The following is a 19,891-nucleotide window of genomic DNA, read 5'->3' as shown; positions in this document are numbered from 1 at the left end:
TTAACAAATTCACATTTGTTAACCGGCGAAGAGAGACCAATGTGCGGTGTTTGTAATAAAACACTGACAATCAAACATCTAATAGGAGAGTGTACAATATATAAGAACCTCAGAAAGAGGTTCCGTCTAAAAAATGACATTACTGCTGATCTGGATAATCGAAATGAAGAAAAAATGGTTGCTTTTTTGCTCGCCAGTTTATTTTACAGACTTCTTAGAAGTCTGTAAAAGTTTGAAAATTTTAAAGCTGTGAGAGAATCTCTAAGATGGAAATTTTATATGTATGGGAGTCTCGAAGCGTGGCACGTGTAGTAACGGGAGGTAGCCCTCTTGCCTAGGCCATTTTGGCTCACCTGCATTCAAGAGCAGTGAGTCGGGGTGTGTCCGATGATGGCATGGGGGACCCTCAAGGGTGGATTGAGGGCGCGAGGCTATGGGTGTGCGCGGTGCATGCCTGTAGCCTGTTTATAAGAAGGATTCAACTGCCACGGCACCCTGGCGCGACTGATATACTGCTCAACGGCGGTTCTGGTCGCCCCGAGGGTGCTTAAACAAACTATAAACGAGACTCGTAGAAGAAAGAAAGAAGGATGTGGTATTGATGGGTTGAATTTTTAAAATTTAATAGTCTTTTGAGAACCTTATCACAAATTGTAATACCGGGGCCCTTTACACCCCGTAAGTGTTGTGTGTTGTACTTGTCTTTTGTGTCTTAATGTTTTGTGTAGTTTATGCTTTTAAATAAAATGTAAGGGGCCTTTACACCCTTACATATGAGGATCCAGATGGTGATAGTAATTTCTTTTAAACAATGTGACGAGGGCTAATGACCTTAGCAGTCGATGCCCGTAAAAATTCAGATAAAAAAAAAAAATAATAATAATAATAATGACATCAGCAGCAATAATAAAAATAAATGTGAATAATAAACAAATAATAATCATAGTAATCACAACCACAATAATAATAACAGATTTCCCCATTCTCTCGAAAATGTTGATAAGGACGCATCTATGCGTTGGCTGAGGGATGGGCTTCTCTTTGGAGAAACTGAAGGATTTATCCATGCCATCCAGGACCAGGTCATTGCAATGAACAATTACAAGAAGTTCGTAGAAAATCAGGATATCAGTGATGACTGCAGGATGTGCCACCAGTCATCAGAGACAAATGATAATTTGATAACTGGATGCTACAGTTTGGCTAACACGGAATGTCTGCATTGCCACGATCTTTCAGTAAACATTGTTCTTCAGGTGTTGGCATTGAAATAAGGACTCATAGATGCCAGGGAGCAGTGTCCTTATTATGAATATAAGGCCAGACCTGTGTTGGAAAATGAGCACTATGCACTGTATTGTGATCTCCGCGTACATACTGATAAATTTATTGCTGTGAATAGGCCAGAAATGGTTCTCTACAACAATAGAGAAAATATTGGTTCTTCTAATTGATGTCACTCACCCATCTGATCACAATATTAAAAATATGATGTCGACACCACAAGATTTTGTTGTACATTTATTAATTACATATATTTTTTATAACATTTTTTTGATGTTATTATTGAATTATTATTTATTGTAAAACTTTTTTTACAATGAGAGATTAATAAATAATATATTTAAATTAAAAAAAAGTTAAAAAAAAAGGAAATGAAGTCAGATTTGAAGTGATGTACCTCCCCTGGTAAGATCTACGTATTTCATTAATTCAAATTTTATTGGAGTATAACTCTGGAACCAATAAAAATAAGTACCACTTATGAAATATCATTGAAAAGTGCTCAATGAGGGCTTATTACTGTAGTTAAGAAAAAGTCCAAAATCCAAAAAAAACTTTGATTTGGGCTTTTTTTGGACACTTTTGATCCAGTTGATTGTAATAAAAAAGGGAGGTGCACAACTAGATATTACAACAGTCCTAAATAAAAAATTTTAACATTCTATGGCTAATAGTTTTTGAGTTATACGAGATCAATATGTACATACGTCATGCCAAAACTAGTCAAAATGGATTCACGGATGGTCAAAATTAATATTTCCATTGAAATTAGAAAACCAAAATTTTTCATGATTGCAATACTTCCTTGTACTTTGTACAATGAAGTAATAAGGCTGAAGCGGAGAATAAGGATATGTACAGACTGAACTCAGTAGAAGTCATTTCCATTGTGATAACAGCAACTGAATTAATAAATAAAATTTTGAAGAAGTGCGTAGAAAAGGTTGGCCTGGATCCTTAACTCATAATTACAAAAGCCCAAAGACTGGTAATTCTGGAGACGTGTAGGATTGTATGGACTGTGTTAAATGTGCCACTGCACTGAATGAGGTATGCCTCAATGGCCCCAAGTACTGGAATTCCAGATGTGAAATATTTTTGAGATGAAAAGATATAATAATAATTAAAGACAGTAATTACATACAAAGTGGAATTTAAAGTAATTGTCAGGATTTATTTACATGTAATTGAATATTGAAAAACAGAATTCAATCCCATAGACAAAAGGCATTAGCATGACTGCTCGTCTTAACACTTTTAACCACTAGCCTTGAATTAACAACAGTAGTACAATAGAAAAACTTAGATAGACAAGTATAAAGTTCTTTTACTGCAAATACCTTTGCTGTTTACAAATAAAACTACAGTAAAAATTTATGAATGAGATTTAGTACATTATCTCTTTCACTTATAATATAACTAACTCACCAAAGCATTTCATGTTTTCGTGTATTGGAATTACTCGTGACATCACGTTAATCACGTCGAACTTAATTCACTAGAAATTTGCTCCTTCACTGTCCTCCACGCAGAATACTTTTGCTTCAAACTTGCATAATAACTTCTGTATCATAGCACTTTCTTGCAGACTCTCCTCGCAGATTCATATCTCACAGAACTGATTTCAATTGGTGTTCCCTCCTATCCTCTTTACCTGCAGGACTGGACCCAACTTGAAGTGTGAGAATGATTGTTCCTCTCACATATTCCCATGAAATTTCTACCCTGGTTTGGTAACTCTTCTCACAGAACAAAATCTGTTTAGGTAAGTCAGTGGGCAGATTTACAAAGGATGATTGTTAAACGGACCTGTTACTTTTACTACAAGGGTTTCTTTTAGCCCCTTTTTGGATTCCTCCCATTATTTTATTTTCTACTACTTTCTTCTTAATTGGTAGGAATCCATTACTCATGTCTGTTGTACCGGTCTTGTTACACTAGAATAAAATTAAATTTTTTTAACTAATCATTATTAGTCAATGATGTGCTTCATAAAATTATGTAAATTATTCTAGTGTTGAACACCATTCCATCAGAAATTAACTATATACATTAATTGCATATATAAATAATTGTCTATAATGAAGCTTACCTGATAACATCTCAGCCTTCCAATCTTGGGTTGAGATGAGACATTTTGAACAGTCAATGAACTGGCAATAAAAACCTTCAATGGATTCACAGGCAGAGAGTCTCTCTTTCTGGACAACACAAGTAACAAGAATGAATTATTTTAAACATGTTCCTGTAAGCTAAGCTCTTACCCAATAAGCATCTAGCCTAAATAATAAAATAATAATTTATTTAAAAATGAAAGAACAGTTCCAGCCAAAAGGAATGCTTTCAGTCAGTGGGCATTAAGTTTCTTAGAAAATGAGATATCTTTGCCCAGGATGATAGCAGTAAATTATAGATCATTGATTTTATATTGATCAGCTAAAATAAATGTTAAATATGTACTAATGACCCATCTAAGCTCAACCTCAGGTTCCTTATAGAAACTCTTAACCACCTTCTAAGTTTTTCAATGTATTAAAGCTTTCAGCTGAACCATAAACCTTCAACTGAACCTCTACTGTAGGATTTTTTCCTGCCATTAAAATTCATCAAATTTTCTTGACAGTTGTATATTTTAAAAATAATTATAACTGGCATTTAGTGGTGCGGTCATTAATCACCGTTAATTCAATGATCTGAGAGTAGCAGTTTCTTAAACATGTTTTTGGTTCATTGGAATTTTATTGTTATAGTTAATATTAATAGTTTTACAATTAGTTTTTTATTTGTTACTTTGTTTTTAGGTTTGGCATGGTTAATAATTCCAAGTTCTATTGGTTTTTATTCAAGTAATTTTGTCTTCAACTCATGGAGAGTTTTTCTTTTAATTTGTTCGATTCCATCATTTATTGTGGCTGTTCTACTTTATTTCTTACCAGAGAGTCCTAAGTTCCTACTTTCCCAGGGCAAAACAGAGGATGCTCTTGCTGTATTCAGACAAATATACAATATTAATACTGGTTATCATGTCGACAATTATCCGGTAATTATTTTTATTTGTTTTATTTTTAGTTTGTGAAAAGTTCAAATTTAATGATTGCAGATTTTAAGATGAATTCTTTTTAGATACAAACCCAATAACAATTAGTTTTATTAAAATGAAATGTTTTAATATACCATACTTTTAATGCGACTTGTTTGGGCCTAGATTGGTTTTTTGATACTATGCTGATTTATGTACTATCAGATCTTGTTGATGTCTCATATTGATGCGGGTGACTGTGGATGGAAACTGATATGATTATCTTAGAAATACAGATGAAACAATTAAAGCCTGTTATTAAGAGAAGGTGAAGTAATTATGTGGGAGATTAAAATATTGGAGATGCATGAATGCGATTTAATTGCTAAATGACATTTATTTTTATTTTCTGTAATTTAATAAATTAAGTTTATCATTTAATTTTAGTGATTGTAGAATGTAGTAGTGCTGAGTGTAATATCTTTACGAACATTTTTGATGTATATCTAAATATTCATATAAAAAATCAGAGTGATATGACAATTCCAAGATTTGATTTAAAAGAAATGATTTTTAAACATTTTTTCTATATTACTTTAAAAATTACCAATCAAAACATATCATTCTATATATTCACCAATGAACATTTTTTTCCGCTAAATTCATAGGTTTCATTTTCCAAACAGTTTTCAAAAAATATATCTGCATAATAAATTTTTCGAGTTGGGCGTGGCAATACATGATAGCTAAAATCCCACTTTACAAACCTGCAATCATGCATTGAAATCCATTTACTGGTTTGTTTTCAGTAGCAGTTAAAATGGAGTCGAGTACAGCCAATATGTCAACATGGTTAAAACAGCGTGCAGTGATCAAATTTTTAACAGCAGAAAATGTGAATCTTACAAATATTTTTCATCATTTAAAAGTGGTTTATGGTAGTGAAACTGCTGACTGGAGTACTGTGAATAGGTGGACAATTAAATTTCTCGAATGTAAAGCTGGTAAAGCGACAATTGAGGATGCACCTCGCAGCAGACGATCAGTTTTTATGACTGACTAGAAAGATTGAAAGGAGGTGGATGATTTGCTTCAATGTTACCGGCAAATCACCCAGCAATGCATCGCTATTCAGTTTGGTATATCTAAAGAACAAGTAAGCCATATTATTGAGCAATTGGGTTACCGTAAAATCTGTGCACAACGGGTATTGCACAAACTCTCTGATGGCTCTCCGAAAGCTGAAATTTGAGCCTATTCTGCATCTGCCATACTCACCAGATTTGTCTCTGTGGGACTTCCACTTCTTCCCTCATCTCAAGAGGGATCTCAAAGGTAAACATTACACCACTGACAGTAAGGTGAAGGAAGCTGTGGCCACTTGGATATGAGAAAGACCGCCAGAAAGTTTCAGTGACAGAATGCAAAAACTTGTCACATGGAAAAAGTGTGTCAGTGTAAATGAGGATTATATTGAAAAATAAATACTGCATTTTGTAGCTAAGGTATCGTACTTTTATTCAATTTTTATTTCATTCTAATATCTCTTTTCATTGCCATGCTACACATATGTGTAAAAAAAAAAAAAAAATGCTAAAATTGTCCTCTATGTTGTAATTGACAAATCTATTCAAAAACATATGTTTGCACATGAGAATGCCATTTCAGTATATGAATTGAATGACTTGGAGGGATTGATGTTTTTCAATAAATCCTATAGTGTTGTAGGATTACTGCCTTACATTTCCCTTTGTGTGAAGAGACAAACCTAGTGTATGTGTGCGAAAAGATTTTTTGATATTTATCAGTTGTGGTAGAATTCATATAGCATCTGACTATTTCTCATTGATGGTGCAACATATTCCACTGTCTTGTTGAAACCAGTGATAAAATTCATTCACTTCCAACCTCACTATGTATTATTACATGACGTCTACAAAGACAACTGAAATAACAGTTTTGTTGAAAAACTTTGTCCAATAAAAAATTTGTTTCCTGGTTGAAGCACACTGAATTTTAACTTTTGGATGATTAAGAGGAATCAAATGCAATCTGTAAGGATTAGCAGAATCCAGAAATGCTACAACCAGAGCACATGTTAAAGCTATAAATATATAGATTTAAATAAAAGTAAGCCTTCTTAATAATTAAGCTGATTAGTAACATGATTGTGACTCTTTTGAACTACTCACAGTAGGCAACATGCTTTTCCGAATCTGAAGGTCATAAGTTCCTGAAATACGAGTATAACTGAACTTGGTATGGCAGTTTGGCTTTAGGAGTTATCAGATTTTTAATGGGAAGAAAACAATTTTGAGGCTGAAATTCACAGACAAATTTGTGGTATTTATGGGCTAAATATTATCACTGATGCTTTAGTAAGATAATGATGCTAGAAGACCATTGAACGTTCATAGGGCCTGGCCATCAACGAAAAACTTTGAGAAAACTGTTGCTTCATTGTGTCACAAATGCATTTGATGTTTACTGATGTATCATGATTTTCGATTTATAAAGTTTTGACTGAAAAATTAGGCAAAAATAATTTTGTCAGATGGAAGCTTAAGATGTTAACCGGTACAGAAGGATAAACCTCTTGCTGCAGCGAATAATTTTTTGTGGCGTTACAAATAAAAAGGTAATGAATTGTTTGATTGCTGATCATGGAACTTTAGTGAATGACAATACATATTGTGAAATGTTAAAAAATCTCAGAGGAGCTAGAAAAAACAAATTATGTGGGATAAAATCCCACAGGATTTTGTTTTTGGATGATGATCCCTGACTGCACAAATATAGGAAGGCAATTGGCAAAATGTTGTTTGAAAATCTTCAATCATCCACCCTGTAGTCTTGACTTAGCTCCCAGCAATTATTTTTTTCTTCACCTTAAACAGTGGTTTGTCTCACAAAGGTTTGACAGTGATGATGAATGAATGTGTTACTGCGTGGTTTAAGTTGCTGGTGGCGGAATTTTTTGAAGAGAAAATGAAGAAGCTATTGAAACTATGAAAAATGTCTTGTAGCTGAAGGTGGTATGTAGAAAAATTAGTAAATAAAAGTAATTTTTACATTAAGTTTGTTCATATTTTTCAGTTTTGTTTTTAAAACAATCCTTACTTTAAAAACACGCCTCATATCAACTTATTTGCAACTTACTTTACTGCTGTGTTTTTAATTAAAAGTGGTTTCAGAATTTAATTCTATGTATATTTAATTCTATTAATTTAATTATAATTTATTCTATTTAATTCTATTCCTGATAATCAGCAGCATGCACAGAACACCCAAAGACACTCACAGATTTATATAATATTCTGATCAATAGAAAACAGTAATACGAGTATCTTATCTTATTACTTGCTAACTTCAAGAATTTTATTCCAGGGTATTATGATCTTTTTTTTTACATGTTTATATCTAGTAAAACTAGCAGTATAGAGGGAGTTGATGCAGTATACTATATTTTTCTTAAAAGCTATTTTAATAGACCAATTCAACAATGTGTAAGCTAATTTCAAAGCTTACACATAATTAATTTTTTTTTTCTTTTAATCAAGAGTGACACAAGTTTGTTTTTGTTTTAGGAGAAATATGGTCTTTTAAAATGTTAGATCCCTATCTATCTTTTTTTTTCTTAATTTCTTGTTTGTAACATCAGTTCCAAAATGAAACTATTATGTTACAGTATTTATAACATTATAAATACTATTCTGAATTCACAAATATGTATTTTGAAAATTTATTTTACAGGTAAAACAGTTATTGCAACCAGGTGAGATTCCATTACAACCACGACAGAGTTTTAAACTAAAACCTGGCTTGGTAGAAGTTAAGAATGGACCAACTCGAGTTAAAGCAATGTTAAGAAGTATTGGTGAAAATACAAAGCTGTTATTCAAACCTCCAATATTGCGTTTTACTATCATCTCCATTACAATAAATTTGACCTTTCATATTGGGTGCGTATTTAGTGTCAGTTTCTTTCAGTCAAATTGTAAGATTATTATATTAGTAATATTTATTTAATTGTACCTCTGGGTTCTTTGATAATATGCAGGATCCACTTCACATTTGACAGTTTCACTACACGGAATATAAAAAAGGGTAGTGCCTAGAAATAAAAGTGAAATTTTGCTTCAACATGAATAAAATTCTAGCAGCTAAATCATTACCATCATAAAAATACAGTTTAATTAAAGAATTTATAAATAATAAATAATTACTTTCAACCATCAACATCATACATGTTATTAATGCTGTATAAATTCTTTTTAAGTTCCTGTCTACCTGCCTCTTCTATTAGATGATATAAATAGGGTAAATTATACAGTTATTAGTAAATTATAATTACAGTTATAAGGAAAGTGGCTTATTCAGTAGGGTAAAAAAATAATCTTTTTTTTTATTAGATAAAAGAAACAGCTTATTAAAATCTCTAAAAACAAAATTATAATAATAAGAAAATATTAAAAACTTTAATTACAATTACATTTTTTATTTATAAGTAACAAAGTACATAGTAAATATCATATATTTACCACTGTCTTACAGTTGTGGCAGTAAAATTTTACAGAATTTTTTTATTAAAAAAAAAAAATTATTATATTATTTTGCAGAAAAAATTATATGATGAAGTTTCCGAAGAAAGAGACTTTCTAAAGAAATATTACTTGTAGGATGCACTGGATTTTGAAGGATGGATTGATGATTCAAATAGTTACTCACAAGGTTGTGGAATTGTTACAAGAGAAAGGCTACATGAACTGTTTTCTTTTATGAATTTATTGTTGTAAAGTATTTGCCATTGGTGTTAAAACTTACTGTTGCTAATACAAAAATTATACGAATCATATTCGGCCAAATTGTTATAACTAAATATTCAACTTTTAGGGTCCATAAATAAATTGAAATTTTTACCATTGCCAATATAAAACAATGCCATTGATGAATGTAGCAAGACAAATAAGAAAATCTGCTAGTCGAGGACTGAAAACATGTGGAGCAAAAACAAAGAATGGAGAACTGAAGAACGTAACTGAGTACTGAATGATCAAATTCAAATCAATCTTTCAGAGAAGATTGAGACAGTATATTGCTCTTAATGAAGTTGCTTAACCAATAAATTCTGGAAAACATTTACCACTTGGTTTGTATTCTACTCATAATGAAGAACAATTAAACAAATTTACAAATCTTTATTTGTGGGTTAAGCATTATAAACAAGTAGAAAAATAATTAATAAATATATTTAGTTTGGCAATGGTTTCGTTTTTTTTGTATGTAATATATCATCAAAGAGAAGACTGAAATGATACTTAATTCATCGAAACAAGGTAAGAAGACAGTTTGGCAATGGAGTTATGTTTTTCATGCAATTGATAATAGCAATTGGTTAAAATGAAGATGAAGAAAGCTTTACTAGTACACTAGAGGGAATACGTTATGACTTGGCAAAAAAAAAAAAAAAATTGATGGAGTTACTGCAAACCACAAATATTTGATACAAATGAAGAACCTAATTTTAACTGAGGAAAAACGTACAAATTGACTATGGCTGGATCATTTCTTTTTCTTTTTTTCTGTTTAGATTCTGGAACCACCATAAGGTATTACTTCAGAGGATGAATGGGGATGATATGTATGAACGTAAATGAAGAGTAGTCTTGTACAGTCTCAGAGCTGGATAATTTGAACCCAATGAATATTTTATTGTATTCTGCTACTTGAATGTAGAAATATGTGAGATAGATATTTAAAAATAAACATTTTTATAACAAAATTTGTTCTATTTTAAAAGTGTTGTATCCATATTAGGCCTATGTAGGGCTGCTTGCCAAGAAAGGGTTAATGATAATAATAATTGAATGAATTTAGCATTAAATGAATTTCTTTCATTCAGCACTCACCAAGTCAATGTAACTGTCACAATGAATAAATTTGACTCATGGCAATAATTTTTAATTGAATGTAAAATTAATAAAATGTATAGTTTGTTTATTTAACCAAAACACTCACAAACCTTTATTTAAAACAATAAAAGCATATTTACTTACAATATAGTAAAAAGGTTGGTCACCATTCCATTGATTGAAATTCCCCAGCAATTACATGACAGTTGTTGCCATACAGACATATAATTTATTTTTGGGTTGTGTAATAAACAAGTAGAAAAATAATTAATAAACATTTAAAATAAGGGACTGACAGTATAAATAAATTTATAGAAAATTTGTAACATCTGATCTATCATGACGTACACTTTCCTTGAATCCTTAACGTAGCAATAATAATTTACAGATTATTTTGACTTCGTTACTCAGAACTTGCCTATATAAAAATATCAATTCACAACAGTAGGTCAAATTAAGAAAATGAAACTGTGTTAGGAATTACTAAACAGTCTTTTGAGAAACAAATTAATTCTCTTTAGTTTTGTGCAGAATAAAACATATATATTAAATATGTGCCCATGTCTGTGTACTTCATCCTAATCATTTATTTGTCTGACCATAGTCAACTCAGATACTGCTGAGTTCTATATGCTTATTCTGTGTGATACTGCTGAATAGTCTGACTATATAGATATACACAGCAGATATCAGAGTAATTCCCCTCCACTATTTTCCATACTTTGTATGGGAATCAACAAATTTGATTCTTTGTAGGGATTAATCAATGAATAAGATGGATTCTTTTATTAATTATGAATTATGGATGAATACAAGTCTAGAATATCATTAATGGATACTTTTTCAACATGTGTAACACTTTTATCACATGTGTAACACTGATTTGAAAAATTAGTCTTCTGTATTTTATCACAATTTTTGTGTTTAATTTTTTTTCTAAAAACTTTATCATTATTAAGTAGTACTAGCTTTTAGATTATAAAAATTAAACAGTTTAATATGACTGGTAAAATAGACTACAATTATACTTTTTCAGTTACTATGGATTAATGATGTGGTTTCCGGAATTATTTAATCGGTTTGATGAGTTTTCACGTTCACATGGAGGTCTGGAAGAAGCATCAGTGTGTGAGGTCACACATTTTGTTGTAAATTCAGGATCTCACTCTGATAAAATCCTTTGTACAGATAAAATAGAAAGCGGTGTGTTTCAGGAATCATTTATTACAGTTTCATCTGCAATACCAAGTAATGTAGTTGCAGTTCTCTTTATGGATTCACTTGGAAGAAAGTTTTTTTTAGGTAAGTGTGCAACTATATAATTAATACATACATTTTTATCAAAATCAATTTTAAGGAATGACTACTAAATGGAGTTAAACAGAACTCATTACTAATTGAGAGACATCTTTTGATAAGTCATCTTCAATCATAATTTTTATTATAATTTACATAAATTATTAATACAATAATACTTTTTTGATTAAAGCATGATCAATTTTGTTTTAGTACAGAAAAATATTCATAAGTAAAATATAATTTAAAATCAAAAATGAAGATTATCTCAGGATAAAAAGATGTTTCTCAACTGAAAAATTCTGTTTTATGCATATATCTTAATTGGAGATTCAATAATTAATATTGTTATTAATTATCAATAAAATACTTTTCATTGTACTTTATAATAAATATTGCTTATTAAATAAATTGATTTATGCTGTATTCTATTTATTAATAAATGAGTAATTGAATAATTAATAATAAATTAATTACATAATCAAATAAAATTAATAATTTAATAATGATTCGTTATTAATTAATCACCTTTCATAAACTGATGTCAGTTTATTGCTACTTAAAATCTTTATTTGTACAATGAAAATATGTCTTAAAATATTTTTCAACAATGATTGTTAACAACCAAGCATTGCTAAGAACAGGAGATAAGGATGTTGTTCTCCTCTTTAAGAACTTCTGTCTGGTCCTTAAACAGTCAGTGGCAATTATATGTATATCTTCATGGGTCAACAATAGTGTTTTAATCAAACGTTCCTTAAATTACAGAAAACAAAATGAATCAGAGGGTGCCAGATCTAGACTGGATGAAAAATGGTCTAATCCCTCATCTAAGCTTTTGCAACAGTTATGCTATGTTTTGAGCAATACACTGAACTTACACTTTAATGAACAAATCAGCTAATCTTTAGTTAATGGTTTTAGTATATCATTAGTTTTTTAAGGTTCTGCTAAACCTTTCTATGTTGATGCAAAAGATGTATTTTTTCAGGCAGACAATCAATTAGAAGAATATCTGTCTAGTTCCAAACAATGTTGGTTAAAGAAAGGCATTCAGATCTTACTTCATCACACATATTTCAATTTGTATTCATCTCTTTGTTGAATATGTGACACCAGTTCTACATATTTGCCTTGTTTATCACCCTTTCTCCATACAGTTGAACTTTCTGTACAAATTTCGGCTGTGTTGATGTTTTTTTACAGTTTATGTATAAATTGCTGATTGTTCTTCACATATTGATTGATGATCAACATCGTTAATGAAGTACTACTGAAAGATAGAATCTGATTGCACTCAAAAGCTTGGACTAATTGACAATTTCACAGACAGGACATGTTTTTGACCTGTTTTTGAATTCCATAGCATCAGCTTGTGTCGTTAACACATGCAATGATTGTGATCATAAATATGATGATTGTTAATATATATACTGATTTTTAATCTAAAAACAATCCTTATGTAGCAGAAACAAATATTGTATATAAAAAGTGTGTGAAATTACTGTTTCAGTTTTCAGCACAATGATGTCTGGATTATGTGCTATTGGAATGTTTTTTATTTACAATAAAACACAGAATCTGGTTGTATCAGCAATATTCAGTGGAGTTATTAGTTGTGGCAATGCAGCACTAGATTGTTTAATAACTGAAATATTTCCTACAAATTTAAGGTAGGCTCATTATTTTATAAGAAACTTATTGATTTTCCTTAATGTTTATTTATTAAAATTATTTTAATTTTATTTTTAATAAAAATATAGATGCAGCTGTTAACAAATGCTTATTGCAGTTATTACAGTTGTGTGTGTGATATAACTTGATAATTTTGATTATGTATGACTGAATAGATTATTATTGCGAATAGATATAACTAAGTTTATATATAAAAATAAATGAAGACAGAGGCTGGGAATGTTTCCCATTGCTACAACAATTTCTAACCTCCAATGGAGTTGATTTCCCTTGAGATACGAAAATGATTTTTGAAGAACACTTTTCACCTTGTTTTGAAAAATATTTTCAAAACTATAATATCTAAGTTTTAAATATTAAATTATAAATTGTAATTTGCATGAATTCAACATCCATTTAATGCCACTGCTCCATCTGAATTTACTGCTGCAGAAGAATAGAATTTGTTTAAGTTGTTTTGAGACAATAACTTGAAAACGAAATTGAGCAGCATGGATTTAACTGAATTTTGAATGTCAGTAAAAGATGAATATTTACTCCCAAAGCTCAAAGAATTTTAATTTTATTTGTGACTTCTTATCTATGTTGGGTATTCAGCAATTGCTACATTAAAATCTAAATATTGCACAAAAATCAATGTGGGGAAGGAAATGAGGGGTGCCTGTGTCCAGTGTAATTCCTTGATGTAAGAAAATGTGTGGCACTCTTCCATCCCATTAATTATTATAATTAGTTAAATTACATTTTTTTTGTAATCTAAAATGTGTTTTATTTATTTTTAACTAACCCTAGTTAATTTTTTTTGAAACAATTATTATTAGATATTTTGCAAATTGTACTTGTTAGAAATTTACATAGGGCGACTTGGGAAAATCTGGATTCAGCAACAGCATCGAAAATCAAAAATATTTACGAACCACCATCCTGTTTGATGAGTTTCAAGCAATTTTTGTTGAAAAAAAGACATTTCTTCATCTTATTAGAATTTTTAACTGTTTCACTTATATAACATATCAAAATATTACACAAACCCTTCTGCTATGGCACTCTGGAAAAAATTATAGTCATTTTGCCATTATTAGCACTGAGCAATAAAATCCCTTTCACAGTGCTGCAGGTAAGGATTGTGATATTACAGTACTGCTGCCTATGATAAACTATAATTTTCCAACATGCAGCAGAATGATTATTCAAAAACTGGCGACTGAATTAAAAAAGTAATATAATTCTCAAATTTAAGCAAAATTATTTTTAAAAATAGTGGTGTAAATAAAAGAGATGAATAATTAATTTTTCCTTAATAATCTGATAAAAATGAATTATAACTGTGTGTTAATGACATTTTGAAAATGATTTTAATATCTACTTGTAAAAAAGTTGATAAAAACTAATAAATTAAAAATTTGAGAAATTAAATGAAATAGTTATGACTTACCAATTCTTGTTTTCAAAGCAATTCTTATTAGATATTACTCAGATAAGATATTGAAAATTTAAGTTCTGTTTATTCAATGTGTCAGCTTTGCAGCTCTAACTTCATATTTATCAGTATATATAAGTATGTAGTTCACATACAAATATTCATATATATCTACACAGTGATGTGATCATGCCAACACCCTATTCGATAAGACTTGACAAGTCTGAAAATTCAAGTCTTGACAAGTCTAACACATTTGTCAAAATTAGCTGATATTTTTCAATGTATGTCATTCTGACAGATGCAAATTGCATTTAATTTAAATTTCAAAGTTTACAAATAACTGTTTTATAAAGCTTGTCAATTATCAAAAATTGCTTGTCAGCTACAACAAATTGCTGATGTTTATTATGATTTCTAACCTAATTGTTTGGGTTGTCTAACTGAAAGAAAATGAATGATGAAAAAATTTATATTTTAAATTTAATCAGAGAAATTAAAGATGACCAACATAAAACTTTTTTTTGAATGTAAAATGATTCAAATTTTCAGATGATTATTTTTGGTTTAACCTGCCAGGTTAATCAGTGGTTAAAATCATCATTGCAAAATCAGCAGATTTTTGAAGTTGAGAGTTCTAAGGTTCAATTCCTTGTAAAGGCTAGATTATATATGGGTTTGAAAGCTAAACTGTGGATACCAGTCTCCTTTGGTGGTTGGGTTTCAATTAACCACACACCTCAAGAGTGTCGACCTGAGTTTTTTTCAGTATATTTATTTACTGGTACAATTACACTTATATTGCACTACATCTGCAGTTACATCAGGCCAGGCAAGCTGGTAGCAGTAATTGCATTTGGACACACACCTGCAGACACACACACACACACCCAGACCCAGCAGTACCTGGAAAACTGCTTGGAGAGTATATATATATATATATATATATATATATATATATATATATAAAACAATATTGTATTTTTATAATCAAAAACCAACTTAAACAACCCAAGTACAGAATTAAAAAGTAAATTAAATGATACTTACCTTATTTTTTTAAATATTTTTTATTCCAAAAGCTCTTTTGCAGGACCCTGCGTAATCAGTTGTATATAAGATATATTTATGTAACATTACATATCAAACATATTTTTTTTTTTTTTTAATTAAGATTAAAATTATAATGATATGTATACAAAAGCATATGAAGCATATAAAATAATTACATATATATATAAATATGACTTCATAAAATTTAATTTTTAATATTTTTAAAAATTCAACATAATTCATAATATTCTACTTATTAAAAATAAGTAGAACATTTATATTATGTAACCTGGCCACTTACATTACTGAGTGGATTGAATTAAATAATTTATATAAATTACGATTATATCTATTTTTATCTTAAAACGTGCTACCATCTGTTGCCACCTTTATAAGAGTGTATAAGAGTCATATACTGTCCGAAAGTTGATCAAGTTGGAAATTCTTTTGTATTTATATGTATAAAATCTCTCCAAAATGTCAAAACCTTTACTATTATTATTTAAATTAAATTTCTTGATTTCCACTATTTCAAAATTTGTCCAAATATCAGAAACTGAATGTTTGTTATTAATAATAATAATAATAATTTTATCTTCAAAATCCTGTAAATAAATTGCAGACATGATAGCTGATATTGGGAAAATTTAACAACTGGAGATAAAAAATTAAAAGATTTAACAATTGGAGAAAAACTAGCATGGTAATTTATGATATTAGTAATATGTACCCTAGCATACCCATAGATAAAACAGTTCAAATAATAACAAATTAATACACAATAATGAAGACCTGTTGTTTATTGATAATATTATTACTATTGTTAGAAATAGTTGCCAACAAAATTACTTTAAACTTAATGATAAATATTATATTCAGGAAAATACTTTACCAGTGGGTTTTCCATTATCAGCTATTATGTCTGAGATTTATTTACAGGATTTTGAAGATAAAATTATTCATGGCATTATTCATACACATGATATCCTGTTATGGACTATGTATGTCGATGATGTTTTTATAGTTTATAATCCCATTCTACACAATGAACATTAATAATTTTGAATAAAATTAATTCATAATAGTTTGTAACTTACTTTTGAAATTGAAATAAATAGAAAAATAATTTTTTTAATATTGTTATATATCAATTGCTGTTTTATATATATATATATATATGTAATGATATATTGTTTGCTTAAAAACTCTACGTAATCTATTGACTTTTAAATTACCTAACTCAACATTACTGTTGTTGCTTTTTGATCAACTTCTGCTTAACTTTAACTTCATTAAAAAATACAAACAGAAATTCTTAAATGGATTTTCAGTACTTGTCAGACAGAGTAATGCATTCAGAAAGGTTAGGTTTCACCAGTCAATTTTATCCAGACACACTGAAAAATATGTCGTCAATTTGTAAATAATACTTCGACAGTTTTCGGTTTTATAAAAAAATATGTCGAAAATTATCTTGACAAACTGTGACATTTTGTTGTCTGTCCATGATTTTTTTTTTATGAAAATCTGTCAACTGTCATTAAAATTGACTTAATTATCAGAGTATTTTGATAATTTCATGTAAAAAGTCATGATTATGAAACAGAAAATTGAAAAGTTGCCAGATTTTCAGACAATACCATTATTGTTCAACTGAACCTCTTGAATTGTCCAGCTTTATAAACAGGGCCCAGAAAACAAAAATTCAATTAAATTATTTCACTGCTTACCTTTCTTAGCTTCATTTTTTTATCTTTTGTTGACGCGATTAAAAGAGTGAAGCTAAGAAAGGTAAGCAGTACTAAACATAGATAATATAGTGATCTTAGCAGAAAAGATAACAGCGACTATTATATTAACAACAAAATTATTTCACCACTAAGTAAATCTTAGTTATACATAGTTTCACTAACTACTGTTTGAATAAAAATATTTTATGAAGTGAAATATAAGTTTAAAATTTATTACACTCATAATATACCAAAACAAAAACTTTTTCCATGTACTTTTATTTTAATAAATGTTTTTCTTGGTTTAAGAGCAACTGGTGTGGCTATTTCAATGGTTGCAGCAAGATTTGGTGGAATTGTTGGCAATATTGTGATTGCTATGTTACTTGACTTATACTGCCCAGCACCTACATTTATTGTGGCAGCATTGCTCATTGGTTTGTATTAATTTGTTGAAAATTTTAAATTTAATTTCTTCACACTGATTTATATTAACATTTTTTCTATCAAGGTTTAGTGCAAGAATTGTTCCAGTAGATAACATAGTGGAAATTTTATATATCAACATGGCATGGAGAAGTAGTATGCTTTTACATGTGGAAAATTAACAGTTTTAGACTAGGGAAAAAATTTATTTAATGTAATGATATAAAAACTCCATTTAACAAGGAGCCAACTGGCACCAGCGTCTATTATTCTATGTAAGAATCACTTGTTAGGTTCAAATTAACAACACAATTTATATCATCCTGGTGATGTAAGGTTGTAACAAGCTACAGGTAAACTCACATCACAATAAAGGAATTTAGTTTTCTAAGGGCCATACTACTAAAATAAACACTCTGCTATTGTAAACTATTGTTGCCTTCTAAGGAACACTTGACAAATTTTTTGACTGACTGAATTAATTCATTAATTCCAGTTAGCCAAACCACTCCAGTTGGAATGATAGTGATTTTAATAGCAATTGGTTAACATGCAGTTGTTAAAAGCATGTAATATTTTATTACTATTATTCAGTACATGATGAATTATCTTTCTGGCAATGAATACTTTTGTTCTGAGGAGGGAAAGAATCAATTGCCACCTGCAAATAGGTGACACAGATTATCTAGACTTTGTTTACTTTGAATGTATGGCTTAGTCATTGTGAAACAAATGAAGGTGGCTCTGGTAGAAACCAAATCAGCTGCTGTCAGGCTGTTAAGCTACAATTTTAGCTTTTTCCTTCATATAAAAATGATTTGTTTTATTATTTTGTTGTCTGTAAATGTAAATAATTTTGATGTGGTTGTTGTAATCATGTTTAGAAGAATTTTAAGTTTAATAAGATAGCCTATTCTTAATCTTGTCTTATTATTCCATTCCTTTTAAAATAAGCAGAACATTTATTCAATGTATAACTTATATAAAATAATTAAATATTTTGAAAGGGTATATTTTTTAATTACAATTCATTAAAATATTTAGAAATCAATGAGTATTAACTTTATGGAGAAGTATGGTACATGAGGTTATGTGCACTAAACTAACAGTTTAATTATAATAAAAAGCATATTTTTTTCGATTAAATCTTGAAACTTACATCCATATCTTATTTGAAGTTGAGTGTACTTATTTGAAGTTGTGTGTACATTTTCTTCATTATGTTTATAGATGATCTCTTCTCATTTTTATTATTATGTTTACAATTTTATTGTTTTTAATTACTGTTTTTTAATTTTGTTTATTTAGGTGGTGGCCTTTTATGTTTATATCTTCCTAATACAACAAGAGAACCACTTTCTTGACCAAGGCTAACTGGCAGAAGCCAAACAATCATTATCACCAGTTTCATCATCATTATTTTTATCCTCATCATCATTCTCATCATCATCACAGTAATTGACTCTTTTCATTTAAAAAAGCAATGTATACATACTATACATATCTCATTCTTAACATTACCAATTCTGTTATAAATAGCACAAAACTACACCTGAATATCACTTTCATTATTATCATTGTAAACAATATTATCTCATCAGTGCCATTCCATCCTGAATAGAAGTTACATTGTAATTAAGTTTTATGTAAGATGAATAATTAGTATGGTAGTTTAAAAAAGTATAATCACTTTATTACACGATATAAAAATATAAAATAGTTTTAAGTAATTTTTTTTTGTTAAAATATGTGTAATGTATTCTTAAGATAATAAAATATTTGTTATTTTAAATACATTGGTGTTAATTTTATTTTTATTCCTTGAGTAGTTCATTCTGGTCACAGGTGATGAGTGAAGAAGATATTGTACATATTAATAAATATTGTTTTTGAAAGTTTAACTATATTTAAAAATTATGATTAAAAAATATCATTTTATTGTTTAATGAGATGGATATATATATATATATATATATATATATATATATATATAATTCCTTTGAACTAATATATATATATATATATATACACTAGTTCAAAGGAATTCTGAGGTTCA

General features: G+C 29.2%; 1 protein-coding gene across 5 annotated transcripts in view; it reads left to right on the top strand.

Moving 5' to 3' along the window:
* LOC142324692 (synaptic vesicle glycoprotein 2B) overlaps positions 1–19,623 on the top strand; it is a 241,801-nt gene extending 222,178 nt beyond the window's left edge. For all 5 annotated transcript variants that reach the window (XM_075365602.1, XM_075365595.1, XM_075365618.1 and 2 more), the window contains 6 exons: positions 4,086–4,324; positions 8,057–8,265; positions 11,252–11,517; positions 13,025–13,184; positions 17,719–17,846; positions 19,144–19,623. In XM_075365602.1, coding sequence (XP_075221717.1) covers positions 4,086–4,324; positions 8,057–8,265; positions 11,252–11,517; positions 13,025–13,184; positions 17,719–17,846; positions 19,144–19,199 — 1,058 coding nt within the window. In that variant the 3' untranslated portion in view covers positions 19,200–19,623. The remainder of the gene's footprint in view (positions 1–4,085; positions 4,325–8,056; positions 8,266–11,251; positions 11,518–13,024; positions 13,185–17,718; positions 17,847–19,143) is intronic.
* Positions 19,624–19,891: the final 268 nt, after the last annotated feature.

This window comes from Lycorma delicatula, chromosome 1, assembly GCF_047948215.1.
Source record: "Lycorma delicatula isolate Av1 chromosome 1, ASM4794821v1, whole genome shotgun sequence".
NCBI lineage: Eukaryota > Metazoa > Arthropoda > Insecta > Hemiptera > Fulgoridae > Lycorma > Lycorma delicatula.
The sequence above is the reverse complement of the archived record's forward strand: the minus strand, read 5'-3'. Positions and strand labels throughout refer to the sequence as shown.